At 36.8% G+C, this 19881-nt stretch overlaps 1 protein-coding gene across 1 annotated transcript in view; it reads left to right on the forward strand.

The window, feature by feature from the left end:
* The window catches only part of IPO5 (importin 5), a 46079-nt gene that overhangs the window by 17531 nt on the left and 8667 nt on the right, over positions 1-19881 (forward strand). Inside the window, exons 9-22 of the mRNA XM_059826612.1 lie at positions 3575-3662; positions 6825-6931; positions 9260-9384; positions 9474-9563; positions 9655-9828; positions 10054-10272; positions 11556-11639; positions 12472-12604; positions 12697-12818; positions 13331-13427; positions 13935-14107; positions 14553-14664; positions 15258-15313; positions 19131-19253. Coding sequence (XP_059682595.1) covers positions 3575-3662; positions 6825-6931; positions 9260-9384; positions 9474-9563; positions 9655-9828; positions 10054-10272; positions 11556-11639; positions 12472-12604; positions 12697-12818; positions 13331-13427; positions 13935-14107; positions 14553-14664; positions 15258-15313; positions 19131-19253 — 1703 coding nt within the window. The remainder of the gene's footprint in view (positions 1-3574; positions 3663-6824; positions 6932-9259; positions 9385-9473; positions 9564-9654; positions 9829-10053; positions 10273-11555; positions 11640-12471; positions 12605-12696; positions 12819-13330; positions 13428-13934; positions 14108-14552; positions 14665-15257; positions 15314-19130; positions 19254-19881) is intronic.

Raw genomic sequence — 19881 nt, forward strand, 5'->3', positions numbered from 1 at the left:
TTGCAGGTGGTCAGTGGCAAAACTACATCTAACTCAGAGTTTGCTGGTGCTGATAACTTTAGGAGACACTGAATTAACTTTTCTTATGGAGAAAAACCCTTCTTAGTATGACTCTTCATAAATTAATCTGTGCTTATGCAGCTACACTAATGATTTGAATAAAAATACAGTAGACTCTTCATTAGGTGTTTCCAAGGAAAATACTACATTCATGCTTTTTCTGCTGGCTTTGGAAATTTGTACTGTAAAAGAAAAAGTTGATGCATTTAGTTCTGAAGTTCTACGTTTGAAGTTTGGTATGTAGGCCAGATACTCTGTGGTGCTGGCAACTGAAGACTGAAGGAATTCAGCGTGCATGTTGACCTTCTGTGTTGAGTTAAAGCTGTGAATTAAAAATCAGATGCTTATATAAATACTTAGAGATAGTCTAATTAGTCTGTTTAACATGCGGATTGTAAATTCTTTGGAGAGGCACTTTTTTAATCATGCATTATTATTTGAGATACTAAAAATAACTGTCTTCTGGACAGCCCCAGCAGCAATGTTGTGCGCACTGGTATTTCTCTGCCTTTTAAACCCTTTTTGTGAGTAGATCAGGAAACTGACACAGCAGTGTAACCTGCTTTTTGGAAGGATTCTCTTCGCTCTCTGTCACACACTTGTATTTGTCTACATTCTTGCTTGTTTTCTGAAATTTGCATAAAGACAATCTGTTAAAAGGTAACTTTTTTTACTTGTGTGCTCAGGCTGGGGAAAGTTACGTATACATATGTCACTAAAATAATCATAAAACTTCTGGAAAATGTTCTAAACTGGATCTCCTTGGCTTAAGTGTTTAAATTATTGACTAGAAGTTTTGTTTGCTTGTAGAATAGTTTTTTAAAGAACAGATTCTTTTAGAATATATTTTGAAGTCTGAAAATGTTTAGAATGCTGTGTTTTCACTCTGTCCTGTAGCTTGTTGGGAATATTAACGCTTGACACTTCCTGTCCCCCAAATCATTACAAGCTTATCTGGTTAGGCAGCACAGTGGAGAAGTACCTCATATCTCTTTAGAATGTATTACTTTTATATTGGGTTGCTAGTTGCTGTTTAGGAATGAAATGTTTATATAAAGATATTGTATCAAGATAAGGCACCATGTGGGAATGAAGTGCCTTTGGTTTGTAACCCATTGTAAAATTGCTCTTAATATTAATGAATCACTAAGGTGAAAGACACTTATTTTGCAGAGCTAGTAAAGCAGTTATGTTCAGAGAATGATAAAAAGGTAGCCAAAAAGGATTGGTTTTGTGCCTTAGTTTAAAAGGCTTTCTGTTTTCATTCAACTAAAAAGTTACTAGATCACTTGAATCTCACAACTAGAACTGAGTCTTAGCCAAAACTGTCATCTTACGCTGGTTTTATCGAACATGATGCTGATTTAGGAGTACGTCTGTGTCCTGTGTACCCGTTATCTTCTCAGAAATTCCTTTTGGGTTCAGACATCCCTCCTTGAGCTCAGTATTCAAGATAGCAGTGTTTTATTGCTCTTGCCCTAGAAATTAGAGCTGCAGCCTATCTTTGGCTGTAGTTTTGCTCAGTCTCCAGGAAGTGGAGTCATGGCATGTTCTGACAAGAAGCAGGCTTAGTGGGCTCATCCTTAGCTTGTTTGTAAACAGTCTATATATTGGCAATAATTAAATTTTGAGGGCTTGTTGGAACAATGTTGAAACTTCAATGCACAACTCTACATTTAAAAATTTATTTGTGAAACTGTAGTTACTGGTAACCACATTCATATTAAACATCAAGAAGAAACAACATGTTTACAAGCTTTTGCAGGTTCTAGATATAATGATGGCCAGGCAGCTTTGGATGACAGTTTGTTCTTAGCTTTGCTTGTACTAGCAAAGAACACTATGACATCGGTTTTTGGAACCGCATAGCATTTGTGGCAGATGATGGTTGACTTCCATATTTCAGAGATGTGACGATACATAGTTTTCACATGTGTGCTTATGAGTGTCTGTGTCTGAAAAGCTTCTGGGCTATAATACTTTTTTTTTGAGGAAATTCTTTTCAGTGACTATTAAGTATATAAAATTCTGACATGGGTATCATGCTAGATAGTTCATAGTGTCCATTAAGTTGTCTTGATGTGTATGTAAAAGTTCTCTGAAGGTTTTTGCAGCCATGGTATAATCTCTGGCTGAAGATACATAGCCATGTCAAGCAAATCAATCCATAATTTGATTTTTTTTTCTTGATACTTGCCCTACAATGCTGTCAGTGAGCAATATTTTCTTCTGTCATCAGTTGACCAGAAGTTTCTCATCTGTCCAGATGTATGGTGAGGTGAGTTTGCTTAGGGTTGTGCCTTTATTCTGGATTACAGTAGTGTAAGTATATTATGAAATTCACCAGTTGCTGTATACCTAATTGGTTGCAGTAAATCTCATCAGCAGCATGGACTACTGTATGTGTACTAGTTTTCTGAGGTAGTTTGCTGTAAAGGACAGTTAACTATGATGCCTGTCTTCAAGATGTGTGGTGGACTGTCCTAAAAAAAAAGTGTAAAGTTCAAAGGTTGAGTATTTGACTGAAAACTTTTGTTTCCAGGGCAAAGTGAAGATTTTTTGCATAAATGATGTTGAATTCAAATGACTGCTCTGAGCAGTTAGTGTAATATGAAGTAAATATACCTAAAGAACACCTTAATACTTGAGTGCACCTTACTTTGCTCTGAAAGTGCAAGGTATACTTTTCACCCCTTGGGCTTCTGAAGTGCACAGGAGCAGGCAGGCTTACAATAGACAAATCACTGCACTCCTTCCTCCTGTGAAAACAACTCAGAATAGGTGTCGCTTATTACATAGTAGTTGAATGTTATGATAAGATTGTGTAATAGCCTCTATAAACACTTACACTGAGAAGAGCAGACAGAATCAATCTACAGAGGTAGAAGTAGAAAACTGGTGGATTATATGCAAGATACTTTCATGATACAAAACAAAAATTTACATTAAGTGGGGAAAGATCTCGAGTTCTAAACCATTGCCTTATTGTAAAAGTAAAGCTTTATGCTGACTGACTACTGTACATATAGTTAACAAAACTTACGATGCTAGTAAAACTAAGGGTTGAGTATTCTTCTACAATGAATATAGTCTCTTTCCTCAGTAAATGTTCAAAGGATGACGTCGGAGTTTCAGTAAAATGAATGAAGTATATCTGAGTTATTAAAGCATATAATACTATTTTTAACTCTTTCAAGGAACTTAGACTTTATTAAAGGAATTGACTTTTTACCATCTTCATGATTTAAAAAAAAAATCTTACGTTGTACTATGAGTCTTGGTAAGAAATACACAATTTTTTTTACTCTTGATTTTAATGTTCTCAAAATACTCTTCTGAAAATCTATTCTGAATTATTGGCTGATGCAGTTTGACCGACTTGGCTGTCTGGTATTGGAAGAACAGTTCTTTTTTCTTCAATGATTTTTTGAAAGGAGATAACTTAAATTTTATGCTTGTTATTTGAAAATCTATTTTAAGAAAGCAACCTGAGTTTAAAACTTGTTTTTTTCAGTTCCTCAAATGTTAGCAATGATGGTTGACTTGGAAGAAGATGAAGATTGGGCAAATGCAGATGAGCTTGAAGATGATGATTTTGACAGGTAATTATGAAACTAGTTGTTTCAATATATTATCAAGACTGTGTGGCTAAAGGCAGATTGTAAGGATGCAAATGACTGCAGTGCATTACTTTTTTTCTTTACTCAAGTAACTCTTCTAATTTTGTTCCCTTGGTCATGAGCAGTATATATGACTGTTCTCAGACAGTTTGTATGTAGGTTATTTAGGTACTGTTCAGCAAATAAGTAAATTCTTTCAGTACTTGTGTATTGCTGTAATTTACTTCTACAAGTTGCATGTCCACTTTTACACTTTTTAACTTTTCAAACTTTTGTTTCTTCTGTCATTTATGTTACTCAGTTTAGAAGTCAGTGCTTCTAACCCTTTAAATTGAGGGCTTATCCTGAAGTTAGCTGGAACTAAAGCTGAAGGATACTGACCTGTTTAATCATCCACAACCAATCTCTTCATATTTTTCTGTATCTATGCCCTTGAAAAGGTGGTGTTAAAGAAAAAAGCTGCCTATATTTGAAGGACTTCAGAATGCATAGTGGAATTCCTTGCTGGATTTCATCTAGCTCAAAAATATGATGTTGCAATTATTTTAAATCCCTTGGAATGCCTAGCAGTAGCTTATTTTGTGTCTTAGGTGAGAAAGATCTACTAAAGATGTCCAGTCTTTCTGATTTGCTTATTCCTGAATGCTTTGTAGCTTGCTCCAACTTTTCACTAGAATGACAGTGGTTTGTTTACAGCATCTTATTACATCTGCTCTTGTCCAAATACAGTTAGAATGAAGTAGAAGAAAGCAGAAATATGTGTAGGAGATAGTTATCTCCATAGTTCTATAAAGACACGGATGTTCATTTACCAGTCTAGACACTTTTTACCACATCTGGCATCTCCTTGAAGACTCAAATGTAATTAGTGTTTTGAAACAATTTGTCACAGAACACTTTGAGATCTTCCTGTGAAGATTGGCAAGAGATGTTGATTTACCACTGAACTGTATAGTGACTTCTACTAGATATCTGACATATAAAGACACTTGCAAAACCGACACGTAGGAATTTATGGAAGAACATGTTCAATCTCTGCGTGACTTGGAATACTTTTTTTTGTTCCCTTTGATTATGGAATTGAAAGTAAGCTGTCCTTTCTTCCTCCTCTCACCCTTTTAACCTGTTTTGTTTCCTTAACTTTGAAATTTTGCCATACAGGTAGAACTGCCAGACACCACTGCATTCAGGTTTGTCAAGTATTTGAATCTTTTCATTCAGCTAGATTTCAAGGGGAAATAGAATATTAAAGTTCAAATCCTCATCAAGCCTTTTCAGGGTGTGGAGGTTTATTCAGATGGGCTGCTTTAGGCAGTAAGTACTCTGAATCATCCAGCGCCTTGAGGCATGCCAGTTTCTCTTTATTGTCAGCAGAGTAACTTTGTTCTTCTAAACACAAGTTAGCTGCCTATGGATTTTAGAGTGAAAATTTTCCTTTTTTTGTTACAAGTTGCAAGTAGAGCGAGGAAAGATCAGAAAATGAGTTATGCTCTGCAACCTTAGCCTAAAGGAGAAATGTAGCTCCTTTGGCCCTCCAAGTAATAGGACAGCTTGAGGCTTAGACACAAAACACTGGACATCAGCTAGTCTCTGGTGATTGTGTGTGTGGTGTTAGTTTTTTCTCTTAGCAGGTTCATTCATGTTACTATGCATTTCCCACCACTGAAGTTCACCTTTGTGGACAGCTGTTGATTAGCTGATGTGCATGCTAACCTCTTCTGGTGCTTGAGTCTTCATAGATGTATAAGAAGACTGGAATTTTTGTGCAGTCCAAGAAACAGGCTAATGATCACCAGGCTCTAGCCTAGTTAGGGTGTGTTCGGATCTGACTAAGGGGGATGTGAGTCAGCCTACACAAAAACATCAGGGAATATTGTAGCATTTCCAGTTTTTTGTTGCTCTGACTTCATAGAGCAGTGAAATTCTAAAGGAGGAAAAGGTTAATCCAACTTCCTCTTTCCCTGGCAAAAGCCTTGCAAACATTGCAGGGAGGTGTGTGGTCATTTTTCGAAGATATACTATTTATATTTCCTCAAATCGAATGTATGAATTAACGGTGGAAGGAAAGAGCTCAAGGAATGTCATTTCAGATGAAAGTTGCCATTAACTTCAGTGAGTTTGCTACAATCAAAACCTGTGTGCCTGTGCTCTGTTGTCCTGCTGGTGATGCTTGTTTGTTTGAACTTGACTAATTTGAAGAACAAATACAATACTGTCAATATCTTTGCATAAACACCTTTGTTCACAGCATGTGAGTTTCTAGGCTATTTATGGTTTGTAATGAGGCCTGGCGATTCAAGCATAATAGTTTGAAGACCTCTATTTCTGACCCATCTGACTGATACTTGAAAGAGGCAGCAGATTTATCTCTTTCTGAACCCTTACTCAGTTTTTGCATCAGAATGGGTGTCTAGGGTGGACTGTAATAACCTTGAGTTATTACAGTTCTAGCCAGACCCAGACTGTAATAGTATTTAGCTGTGTCCTGGAAACTTTTATGCTTTTCTGTAGGGAATAATTCTATTGGATGGACCAAGTCACCTTACACAGATAATGTTTGGTTGTTCTCAGTTCTGGAACTGGCTGAGCGCGCCACAAATTCCTTACCTGGACTGGATGTTTTCTGCCCAAGTCATTGGCAAGAGAACATGCTACTAGCGTAGTGGTACTGCAGCCATGCAGGAAAGGTCTCTTACGTGCTAAAGCTTGAATTCTGCTGGTTCACCTGATTTATAGCAAGTCCGAACTGGTTTGTGTTCTCATGACAAAAAGATGCTGGCCAGTATTATTACTTAATTCATTGCAAATTTAGTTTACAGCTTTCTAGGTATGTGTAGTTGTTGCAAAATTCAGTCTCTAACTTCAGTGCAAGTAAAGCCCAAGTTTCTCTGGTATGAGACTATTGAATGGGCAATTCAAATAAACATTTAAGTGGAGGGTAAGTAATTATTTTGTGACCGAAGCATCCATGGTGTGTGTGCTTTTAGGTTGGGGTATGCTTTATTTACTTACGGAGGCTCATGTGTATTCAGATGGCAAAAGTTTGAAGACTAGAACTGCAGGAAACGGCACTTCTGTGCCTTGTTGGACTGTTTGTTTTATTGTAGATATCAAACTATTGATATTTCTGTAACTGATATTTAGCAATGCAGTTGCTGGTGAGAGTGCACTGGACAGGATGGCATGTGGCCTTGGAGGAAAACTTGTGTTACCTATGATTAAAGAACATATTATGCAAATGCTTCAGAATCGTAAGTAACTGCTGTTTGCTTTTTTTTTATTTTACAATTCTGTCCTTTCCAGGAACTTGGATACCTCTTAAATCTTCCTGCGCTTTTGATTTCAGCAGCAAAAACTGTAAATGCTGTGAACTTGGAAGTTTATACCTTTACTTAAACTGGGACTTATTAAGCTTATGTACAGCACATTACAACTTTTGGGGCAGCTGAATAAAGATGTCAAAAAGAAAACAGTCCTTTTTTTTTTTAAACTCAGTCTGTAATTTATATAAATAAGGGAAGACTTTTTTCTTACTTTATAATATTCTCTCTAAATCAATACACAATGCCCCACAGTACCTTAAGTGCCTAAACTGCCACCTGTTATTCTGTAGCTTTTTTTTTTCATTTCTTCGGAAGTGCTGCATTTAAGTGAAATTCTAATATGTTGTAGATCATAAAGGAAAATTTGTTCTTTTTTCCCTGGAATTTGATGGACCAAAATACAGCAGAAGTCTGTGGTAGGCTGACTGTGTTTTGGTATGCCAATTTTAATATTTGTTTCATGAGGTGGTTCCATATATTCTTATCAGTTGCTTCGTATGCTTCTTTTCCTCTTAAAATACCTGTAATGCTTGCCCAGGCAATCATTCAAAAAAATACTGTGCATTTGCTGCATACACTTTTAATTGACCTATGCTTTGACCCTTTGAAATAGAAGCTAATGCAAAAGTTCTGAGTACTTTTCCTACCTTAATGATTTAAAACCCAGTTTCAGAAAGATTGTCACCATATTGGATATGGGATATAGGGCTACTGAGGGCACCATCTGCAGAGTGTGAACACTTACAAAGTCTGTTTCAAGATTTTCGGTAAAGAAAGTTTTATTCTGGAAACAGATTAACCTGACTCTCCTGATGTCAATAGTTTTAAGGCTAGCAAATGGCTAGTTTTGTAGTACCCACAGAAAGGTGTGGAGTTTAGTGGCTGTAAGACCTGACCCCTGTGAAGGGGAGAAGTCGTCATGCAGTTGATGCCTGATGCTTTCTTTCTGCTGGGTCAGAGCTTTCCATAACAATAAGTACTCTTTGGAAAAGGGAATTGCAATACATATTGTTTGGTTCAGAGACTCTCACTGGTAGGGAGTGTGGGGGAAAGATTAAGACATTTAGATTAAAACATGATCGATACTCTCAGAAATCAAATTTCCCCTTCTCCTATCCCCACCACTTTTCTCACAAATGTTTATTGAAATAATTTAAAACTTCTGGGTTTGGATCAGGTAGCCAGATGGTCCAAACATGATTGTGTTTCATTTTGCAGTATCATTAATTAAAGTCTGGAATGCATGCTAATAGTAATACAGTGAGAGTAACAAGAGGTGCAGGCTTAACTAGGAACATCCAGTGAACTTAAATAGCAGCAAAATAAACTGCTTCTTCACTGTACCTTCTGTCAGGGTGATATTTCATCTCATCCTGATCAAACAGAAGCTTAAGTGTCAGGATTCCAGTACTCTGAACTGTGGTGTTCTCCATTCCAGGAATTTAATACATTACCAGCAATAATGAAATCTTGCATTATTTCGGGTAAAAAGTTCTGTTATGTGCCACAGGTCGTTTGATAAACCTGTTTGTTCTTCTGGTTTTCTTTTCTGTAATCCCCATGGTTTCTAGCATAGAGAAAGATCTTGTAAAAATAAATAAATGAAAGAGATTGGTGTTTCTCGTATGTTTCCCTGGCCTAAAGAAAAAGGAGAGGGGTGTGAAAGATCCATTGCAACAATACCCGCTAGCCTGAGAATAGGCTAATAGGACTTCGAGGGAAGTAAAGCTTTACATCCCTAAATGGAATGTTACTGTTCTTTAAACAGTCTTGGGGAGACTGCTGAAAAGTTTAGTTCTGATTATTTGTTTTAAATTTAGACATCGTTTGGTTCACTAGACCTTTTCCCTTCCTGAGCTAAAAAGGAAGGTATAGGGTGTTTTGATATAATTTAAAAAAAAAAAAAGGGGGGGTGGGCCGGGGGGGGAGAAATACTCTCTTGATGTTTCCCTTATTAGCTCATTTAATGAAAATGCAGCTCCCGGTACGTACCATGTACATAGTGGTATCAGCAGTTTAGAATTCTTTTTTCTAGGTCTGGATTTGGCCTGGATTAGATACTCAAATTCTTGTGCCTTTCTGGAAATATGTATGAGGAAAAGTGAAAAGTATTTAACAAATCAAGTAGATGCATCAATTTCCCTTCACTCTTCCTCCTCCTGTCCCATCCCCCCCAAAAAGGTGATTTGTCTTTGTGGTGCTTTGTAGTTTCCAAAATGAATAATATATATTTCTTTTCTTTTTACTCATCTGTAGCTGACTGGAAGTACAGGCATGCTGGCTTGATGGCACTCTCAGCCATTGGAGAAGGTTGCCACCAACAGATGGAGGGAATTTTAAATGAGATAGTTAATTTCGTTTTGCTATTCCTTCAGGATCCTGTGAGTCTAATTCAATTAATTATTTCAAGATGTTTTTATTTCTGCTCTCATGACTATTTGTTAACTATTTGAGGGAAATACTTTTTCAGCATCCAAGAGTAAGATATGCTGCTTGTAATGCTATTGGACAAATGGCAACTGACTTCGCACCTGGTTTTCAAAAGAAATTTCATGAGAAGGCAAGTAGTAGAATAGTAAAAAAAAAAAAAGTGGTACAACTATGCCCCTTTCAGAAACTTGTTTTTCTGAAAATAAACACTTCTGTTTCAGGTGATAGCAGCTCTTCTGCAAACCATGGAGGATCAAGGCAACCAGCGTGTTCAAGCCCATGCAGCTGCAGCACTCATAAACTTCACTGAAGATTGTCCCAAGTCACTGCTTATTCCATATTTGGATAATCTAGTGAAGCACCTTCATTCCACTATGGTGATAAAATTACAAGAGGTACAATATACTGAGCAAATGGCTTCACGGAGGGTAATCTGTCACATATGCAGAATAAGTTTAGCTGAACTAAGATGTCTGAAATAAGCCAGTAGACCTATCTGCTGATGTTGTTATAAACTGACAAGAATTAGGATACATATGAGAGAGTTTTTTAGATTTGGCATGCTTTTAAGTAAAATATGTGCTTTAGAAATATAACGCTTTATTCTTCCTCTTTCCAAGTTGATACAGAAAGGCACTAAGCTAGTTTTGGAGCAAGTTGTGACTTCAATTGCATCAGTTGCAGATACAGCAGAGGAGAAGTTTGTTCCCTACTATGACTTATTTATGCCCTCTTTAAAACACATTGTTGAGAATGCTGTTCAGAAGGAACTAAGACTTTTACGAGGAAAGACTATTGAATGCATCAGCCTAATTGGTCTTGCTGTTGGTAAAGAAAAGGTAAGCTTAGATCTTATCTAATGGTCTAAATATATTTTAAAGCACCTTTGTTTTATGAGTTAAACTGAATTAATATATTCACTTGTTAAACATATAGCTATATTGTTGCTGCTTTCTGCATTTGTCTTCATGTTTTCATTTTTGAGGTAACTGTCTTGCTGTTCAGATTCACAAACTCAGAATAGAATCTTACGGAAATATTTCAGCTTAAGTTATTCTTAAAGTTGTTATAGTTATATATATTAAAATAAAGTTAAGTTATTATATTAAAACAAGCATTTTTTTCTTCCTTTTTGGTGGTTTTTTTTGCCTTAAGAGAAATACTGGAGCATCTCATTTAGACAGTGTCAGAATGGCAGGTAAAATGTATGTAGTTAAAAGGAAACTTAGCATTGTTTTTTGTATATGGATGCCTTAAAAAGTTTAAATGTGCTTATAATAGAACTTGAAGTACTTGTTTGCCATGAGGCTTGATGTATTTAGCAGCAGTTTTTTGTTGATGGTAAGTTGGTTAAAACGTGTCCCTGTAAAAGTACCAAGAAGCAACTGTGAAGGACTATATAAGAGTCTAAGTGATGTTCTCATAGCAACTTTGCATTACGGTTTACAGATTTTCATTTTGAGTGAAGAAAACAGAAAATCACACTTCTAAGTAAAATAATGTGATGTACGCAGTACAAAAATACTAATAGCCCCCAAATTATCAGCCCTTTCCTGTGGCTTAGAAGGACTACCAGTAAACTTACCATCCATGCAACTAAATTTTAAACAGATGTTAAACATTAGTTATGTTTAACAAATTATTCTTAGAGGACTACTGGCAACGTGAGGAGTGAAAAGAGGAGAGATGTAACATCATCGGGGCATCTGATGTGACCTAAAATATTACTAGGGTATGAGTAAGTAGCTCATGCTGTCAGCTTTTATCCCAGTTCCATAAAGGAGTCAAAATTGTAAGGAGGGTATCTGGGGAAGTTAGAATTGTCAGATTATGTTTTGTGAGTATTAATATTTATTTATGATGTGTTTTATTTAAATAGTCCTCTACTTTCAAGTATGTGAATAGAGGTACAGTGAAGCTTAAGACAAGAATGACTTGGTGATAACTTCCAGAAAAAGAACTTGTGTTTTCACTTTTATCGACATTTCAGTCTATTTCTAGCTTTAGCTTGTGTCTTCATAGTGTGTTGGACATAAATGCTCACTTAAATTGTTCGCTGATAAGTCTCAGAAATGTACCCTTTTAATTTGCCTTTAAAAACATAGTTGTTTCCTATATCTAGTTTATGCAGGATGCATCAGATGTAATGCAACTGTTATTGAAGACACAAACAGACTTTAGTGATCTAGAAGATGATGATCCACAGGTATGTTAAAATTGTTTAATAAAAAAATATGTTTACAGTGCGTAGCTCATTAGTTAGTATTAAAAATGTTCTTTATACAAGTGACATTTCTTCCCCCCACCATGTAATTACACCTTCAGACTAACTGTTCAACATGCCTTAGGGCAATCAATCTCAATTTTTGTAAGATGGCCTTAGAATCTTTCACAGAAATATATTTAGGAAATGAGACTTCCAGGACCTATATTTGCTGAAGAAATTTCAGCATGTGGGTAATCGTTCCTTGTCTATTAGTAACTACTTTGTTTGGCATTGTATGATGTATTCCCTTGCTGTCACCTTCTCTACAAACAGTTCAACAAGACTTGTTAGACAGCTCCTCTAATAAGTGCAGAGCTATTTTGACTTGTGCATCTGAAAACAAATACTCCTCTGAAAACACAGTACTGCGCTCTTTTTTTTGCTCTATTTGCTATTTTCAGGAATGTGGCTCAGTAGTATCATTTAAATTCAGGAAATTATTCATTTGGAAAGAAATTTACTTTTCAAGACAGTCACGATTGTATTACAAGTACACATTATACTGTAACGTTTTTACATGTATAGTAACTTTGATCAGAGGTACTGTCAATGCATTCTTACAAATAAAGACTTGGGACAGGTCTTTTGAAGATGCATTTTTATATGGATTGCATATTGGATGAGTTCTCTTTGAAATAAGTTTTATGCACTGCTGACAAATTCTTTTTTAAAGTCCTATTGTATAATGTTCTTCCTTTATGCTTTTCTTTTAAGTATGCATTAATATAATATGTGGGACATATTATATAATTAATTATAATCTCTTTTATAGATTTCTTACATGATATCAGCATGGGCCAGAATGTGTAAAATTCTTGGAAAGGAATTTCAGCAGTACCTTCCTGTTGTCATGGGACCTTTAATGAAGACTGCATCCATTAAACCTGAAGTAGCTCTTTTAGACAGTAGGTTTAAGATAATGTTTTGCTTGAAAAAATACTGAAGTAAATGATTTTGTAGCACTTTCAGATTTATTTTTTTCCCCTCTGTATAACAGCACAAGATATGGAGAATATGAGTGATGATGATGGTTGGGAATTTGTAAACCTAGGAGATCAGCAAAGTTTTGGAATTAAAACTGCAGGCCTTGAAGAAAAAGCAACTGCATGCCAGATGCTGGTGAGTAATAGGACAGTTGTGGTGGTCTTTTTATTGCTGGACAACTGAGTGTGAAGCCAAAATCTGTAACGATAATATTCTTTATAGTATGAAATGAAATAGTTCTGTTCTTCAGGTGAGTGTTAAGTTTGGATTTCAGACACTTTGTGTGGTTTAGTTGATTAAAAATAATTTCTTTATTTTGGAGCTTCAATTTTTAGGATGAACAGATAGTTTTCCTTTGTTAGCAAAACTTTTAAGGAATTTGAGATCTTAGAGTAGTTCCTTTTTGCAAATTTTGATGTTTCTGAATTCAGTTTAAAACATGCACGCATGTACTAAGAGAACTCATGCTGCTATCAGGGTTTCTTAAAATACTGCAGTGGAGGGGGTAGGTAAATGGATTATTGCTTTTTTTTTAATAAATTAAAAAACCTTAAACTCTTAACAATCTTTCTCACCATTACATAGTTGAAAAATATTAGTAACAGTATTTTCCCTTAAAGGTGGCATTTCCATGCTTTGTGTTTCAGGTTTGCTATGCAAAAGAGCTAAAAGAAGGATTCGTGGAGTACACAGAGCAAGTTGTAAAGCTGATGGTTCCCTTGTTGAAGTTCTATTTCCATGATGATATCCTATTAACAAATTCTACTGTGAGAATGGAAACTTAGTTTGGAAGAATCAAAGTCATGCTTACTGTTTTCTTAAATGAATTGAAAGTGTTAGTGTTAAAATAGTCTGTTGTTTTATATCAGAAATTGTTTCCAAGAACATTGTTTTACACACTATTTTAGGCAACGTGTCCTACTTTTTCCCCTAGTTCCTTTTAAATAAGCATACCTAGAACGTTAAGAGCAAACAGTAGAGAAAGTGATGTTTGTGCCAACAAAGTGAAGGAGAACTTGAATAGCTTTTCTGTCATGGTCTGAAACAGGCTTGAAACAACTTTTAAATAGCACACAGTTTAACTTTCCTATGATCTTAATCTGTGTCTAATTAAGAAATCAAATGCACTGGACTGTAATTAAAAAAAAAAATCAGTTTCAGGTAGAAAAATAACTTCATTATCGTCTTGGGTGCTTAAATCCTAAGCACTTTATGTGGGCCTTGATTGTTTTATTTCCTTAATAATGAAACGTGTTCGAGTGGCAGCAGCAGAGTCGATGCCCCTGCTTCTTGAATGTGCTAGAGTTCGTGGGCCAGAGTACCTCACACAGATGTGGCATTTCATGTGTGATGCGCTCATCAAAGCCATTGGGACAGAACCAGATTCAGATGTTCTCTCAGAAATAATGCATTCTTTTGCAAAGGTAACTTTCTTCCTTACAAATTTTGTGGCATTACTGTTCATAGCTTTTTACGGTAAGAAAGGACATGGGTTTGATACTCATTTAAATGGGTGGAAGAAGTGCAAGGCTTCCTCTACATGAGTTTTGGTTTGACTATAAATGTTGTTACAGCTGATTGAAAAACTTAGTTGTACTTATTTTGCAAGAACCAAAATACCAAAGTGTTAACCTAAAATATTTACCAGATTTGTTCATTTTTACCACAAAACATAAACTGAAGTTATGTGCATGAAATGTACAGTGGTACTATGCCTTACTTGTATAATTTGGGCATTGATTACAGTATGAATATTCTGTTAATATTATTTCTGCTAGTGATCATTTAAAGCAGAGCATGTGTGCTTAGATTTCATTGAGACTGCTCATGTAACTTAAAGCTAAAAAACTGATCATTTTATTTCACTAGTGCATTGAGGTAATGGGAGATGGATGCCTTAACAATGAACACTTTGAAGAACTTGGAGGAATATTGAAAGGAAAACTAGAAGAGCACTTTAAAAATCAGGAATTAAGACAGGGTAAGTTAACATGTGATAATGGCTGTTCTTTAAAGCAGAATTCCTAGTAATTTCTGAACACAAAAAAAGCTTAGTTCAGATCTCTTTTATTTGCATATTTATGTAAGGTAATTGGGCTTTGAAACAACAGAATCCATGAATTAGATTTGTAAGCTCTGGGAGGATGAAGATGGCATCATTTGCAGAAATACTGTAGTTTTTATCAAAAGTTGGTGGACAGATTTACTGGAAGACAGTGCAGATGTCTATGGTGTTGTAACTTCTGTGAGTTTTTTTTATCTAAAGTCTTTGCAATTTTCTTAAAGCAATGGTAGTTTCATATTTCTGTGCACTTTTCTTGTCCTTGTGGACAAGCTGGTGTGTTTCTTTCTATTTCACGCACTGCTACACATTCTTAAACTGAGCTGTCTCATTATACTACTTGTTTTTCTGTGAAAGCTCTTTGAAGCTTCTTAGACAGAAAATTCCTGCTGCATCTGCAGCTACTGTTTCCTATTTTCTAAATTTGTTTCCGCATAATGTTTTTTCCCCTTTCACAGGCTTCTTATGCACTTGTAGAAATCTAATGGTTTAATATTTGTTTTTTAATTTAGTGAAAAGACAAGATGAAGACTATGATGAGCAAGTCGAAGAGTCATTACAAGATGAAGTAAGTTGGTTTGGGGAGTTTTTGCACTCATAAAGCACCAGGATGGAAATATATTACAAGAATATGCTGCGCTACTCAGTTAAAGCATAGTGAATCCTCAGAATTACTTTTTCCTTGGAAGAATGTTCTGTTGCCATATTCCTTCAAAACTTCCAGTAGGAAATGGGTCACACTACATGTGTGAATTAGAAAATACAAAAGGTTTCCTTATCCAGTATACTGAAGGAAGAAGTTCAGGATATAGCTCTTAATTTTCTTCACCATCTCAAATAATTATTAGATGACTTTAAGTAGTCTGCTGTCAAATGCTGTATTGGTGATAATCTAAGGCCTAGCCCTGCTGACCTGCTTTTTCTTTGTGCCTTATGACCTAGGTGGCTCTTAATCCTTGAGCATACCTCTGATACCTAGACCTCTGACATGTCAGGTCAGGAGCCTGTCTCGAAAAGAATATATCTAAAATAGTATCAAGGGAGGACAGCAGGATGAATAGCTGGCATAATGTGTTTGCTTATGAGAGAATACCAAAGTGACTACTTATCCACTAAGATACTGAACTGACTTTTTAGTTTGAAGTGGAGGTGACTGTAGAAGAGGTATGATAGTTCTATTAAATCATTATTGGTATGGAGAGAGTAATAAAGAATAATAAGTCACTGCTGCTTATAACATGAGACATAAAGGATATTTGGTAAATTTAAGACATAGGATATTTTTTTGCCACACAATGCACATGTGAAGCTTTTGAAGCTGAATTGTCAAGGTTGTCTGTGTGAGTTTAACCTGCGTGCAGACTCCAGAATGTATCTTAACAGATCATGCACTCGTCTGTAAATACTTTCTTAAATAACAATGAGTTCTTGAGCCTCTTTCCTTTGGGAACATAAGGCCAGCATTCAAAAGGATAGATTTCTGGCACCTGCATACTGCTTGAGATCAAAAAAATTACAAAACTTAAGTTCTGAGCCAAGAGGCTTTCCTCATTTTTTTTCTCCCTTTCTTATTTGCAACGTTTACTGTTCATTCTTGTAGACAGTGAGTTAGGCAGTTTGTCTTTTTTTCTTACGTGTCACTCTTACTGATGAGAGAAAAAGCTAGCAAGCAGCAGTTTCAGAGAAGCTGAATCCATACTCTGCAACAGAGTTGGAAGGCATTTTTAAAAATGCTTTAATTTATATTTGACCTTGCTGATTTTTTTTAAAGACTGCAAGGAAGACTTGTCTGCATTACCCTGTGAAAGTAGGAGTGGGACCAGAATGTCACTTGCCATATGGACAGGATTAACATATGGTAATGAGTAACATTTGGATATACACCTTTGGTCCTGGAATATGGTTATGTAGCCCTTACCTCAAGGCAGCATAAATATAAGGGAGTACAAAAGTCATGGGAGATATTCAAACACTAGTTTCAATAAGATACCGAGATACAGCCCTAGCTTAGGCAGTAATTAAAACTGCTGATTTGATAGAGGGTAGGAGAAGGTATACACTAAGCAAGTGTTATGCTCTCCCCCTGAGCATCTGTTATCAGCGGTTAGTAAACAGGCAACACCAGGCCAGGTGGACCTTGTGGTGTGCTGCAGCAGTTCTCTATCTCTGTTTTCATTTGTGCATATGTTCCAGAATTATTGCTTAAATTATGCCTTGACAATGCAGAAGTTGTCTAACAGTGAGGGTTTAAATATCCTGTTGTGGGAAGCTGCCTGTTGCATGACAAATATTTATTAGGTTCTCACTAGGGACCAGAAGCTAGCTGTATTCTGTTTTCCCTGCCTGATAAAGTACAAACTGATTAAAGGAACCATAGTGAGTACAACAGAACTTGCTTTAAAACAAAGTTAGAGGGTTTTCCCAACACAGGTGTGTCCAGGGAACAATCCTCACTTGCAGATACAACATGAATTGATAGCTGAATCTGAGCTAAGGATCTTTTATTTCATCAGTTTGATGCATTAATTGGGCAAGGTGAAAAATGAAGTTAAGCAATAAGAGGAGAGGATTAATACTCCTTACATTTTTGCCAATCTTCTGTCACAGGGGCAGTTATCAATTTACTTTTATTTAAAAGCCTTTTAAAGTATCGGTAAGCTACAGAAGAGGAAAAGGGCCTTCTGTCTTCTGTAAAGGGAATCCGTTGAAGCAGTAAATTTGCACAACACAGTGTTTGTCTTGATAAAATTTTTCTGTCCCTGAAACAAACCTTCAAGTCCTAGGCAACTGAATACTAGCAATTGACTTACATTTTTAAGAAGGGTAAAAAGGAGGACCCTGGGAACTACCAACCAGTTAGTCTTACCTCTGTGCCCGGTAATATCATGGAATGGATTTTCCTGGAAGCTATGCCAAGGCACATGGAAGGCAACAGGGAGGTGATTAGAAACAGCTGATGTGGCTTCACAAAGGGCAAATCATGCCTGACTAATGTGGTGGCTTCTATGATGGAGTGACTGTGTTTGGTGGATTAAGGAAGAGCAACTGATGTCATCTAACTTGACTTCTGTAAGGCCTTTGACATGGTCCCACACAACATCCTTGTCACTGAATTGGAGAGAGATGGATTTGATGCATGGACTATTCAGTGGATAAGGAATTGGCTGGATGGCCATGTCCAAAGAGTTGCATTCAGTGGCTCAATGTCCAAATGGAGATCAATAACAAGGGGTGTCCCTCAAGTCTGTATTGGGACCAGTAGTGTTCAATATCTTTATTAACCATGTAGGTAGTGGGATTGAGTGCACCCTCAGCAAGTTTCCAGATGACATCAAGCTGAGTGGAGCAGTTGATGTGCTTGAGGGAAGGGATGCCATCCAGTGGGATCTTGACAGGCTTGAGAGTTGGGCCCATGTGAACCTTGTGAAGTTCAACAAGGCCAAGTGCAAGGCTCTGCACCTGGGTCGGGGCATTCCTCAATGTCAATACAGGCTGGGGGATGAAGGGATTGAGAGCAGCCCTGCGGAGAAAGACTTGGGGGTACTGGTGGATGGAAAAATCGGACGTAAGCCAGAAATGTGCGCTCACAGCTCAGAAAGCCAACCGTATCCTGAGTAGTGGCATCAAAAGAAGCATGGCCAGCAGGTCAAGGGAGGTGATTCTGCCCCTCTACTCTTCTCTGGCGAGACTCCACCTGGAGTACTGCGTCCAGCTCTGGAGCCCTCAGTGCAGGAAAGATACGGACCTGCTGGAGTGGGTCCAGAGGAGGGCCACAAAAATGGTGAGAGGGCTGGAACACCTCTCCTGTGAGGAAAGACTGAGAGTTGGGGTTGTTCAGCCTGGAGAAGAAAAGGCTCCGGGGAGACCTGATTGCAGGCTTTCGATACTTAAAAAGGGGCTTATAAGAAAGATGGGGACACAATTTTTAGTAGGGCCTGTTACAATAGGACAAGGGGTAGTGGTTTTAAACTAAAAGAGGGTAAAGACAGACTAGATACAAGGAAGACATTTTTTACAATGAGGTTGGTGAAAGACTGGAACAGGTTGCCCAGAGAGGTGGTAGATGCCCCATCCCTGGAAACTTTCCAAGTCAGGTTGGACAGGGCTCTGAGCAACCTGATCTAGTTGAAGATGTCCCTGCTCACTGCAGGGGGGTTGGACTAGATGACCTTTAAAGGTCACTTCCAACCCAAACCATTCTATGATTCTATCATTCTGTGACTTGACCAAGAGTTGAAAAATAGTGGACTTAAAAAGATTGGTTTTACAAAACTAAATCATTAAACAACTTTATTCCATTAGTTTAGAAACCTTAGCATTTCATGTGACTTTCACTTTTTTAAAGATCATTAATCTTAATGTGAGTTGTATCCTTTTCCTATCAGGATGACAGTGACGTTTATATTTTGACTAAAGTATCGGACATTTTGCACTCAATATTCAGCAGTTATAAGGAGAAGGTGCTGCCGTGGTTTGAAAGGCTACTTCCGCTAATCGTCAACCTAATTGTAAGTACCTAGTGTTCTTTTAATTTGACTTTGGTTGCTTTTTTTTTTCCTTCCCATGTGTAATAAGCATTCCATGCTGGAATCTTAAAGAACTTGGTAGATAGAATGTAGCAATTGTTGTTTCACAAAATAAAGGCAGTTGAAGGTTTATTCTGGATCAAATGTGAAGCTGTTACCCTATGTTTTTTGAACAGCTGCACTGCTGTGTTACTTCTAATTTCTGTCTTGCAAGACCCAGGATCATTGACACACAAAGATTTTGAGAAATTTAATTTGTCTGGGAGTGTCTGATACTCTCTAAAATGGATTTCAAGAAAAGGGCCAAAAAAGTGTTGCAGGCTAGTGGGAAAAATTGATGCTGAAATAGGTAACAGAGTGTGAAATAGGGGTAAAGGGTTTAGCCTAAAATCATTATTCTTTTGATTAGCTCAGATATTCACCTGGATTTTGTTTTGTTTATGGTAAGGCTGCAAGTATCACTACAAACACATAATGTGTTTGTATCACTACAAACACATAATGTGTTTGTAGGATTAAAATTAATCCAGGAAGATTTTAACAAAAATACTAGACCACTGTTACTTATGATTGTTCTGTTGATATAATCATTGACTGTACAAAAATTACC

Source organism: Gavia stellata, chromosome 1 (genome assembly GCF_030936135.1).
Source record: "Gavia stellata isolate bGavSte3 chromosome 1, bGavSte3.hap2, whole genome shotgun sequence".
Lineage (NCBI taxonomy): Eukaryota > Metazoa > Chordata > Aves > Gaviiformes > Gaviidae > Gavia > Gavia stellata.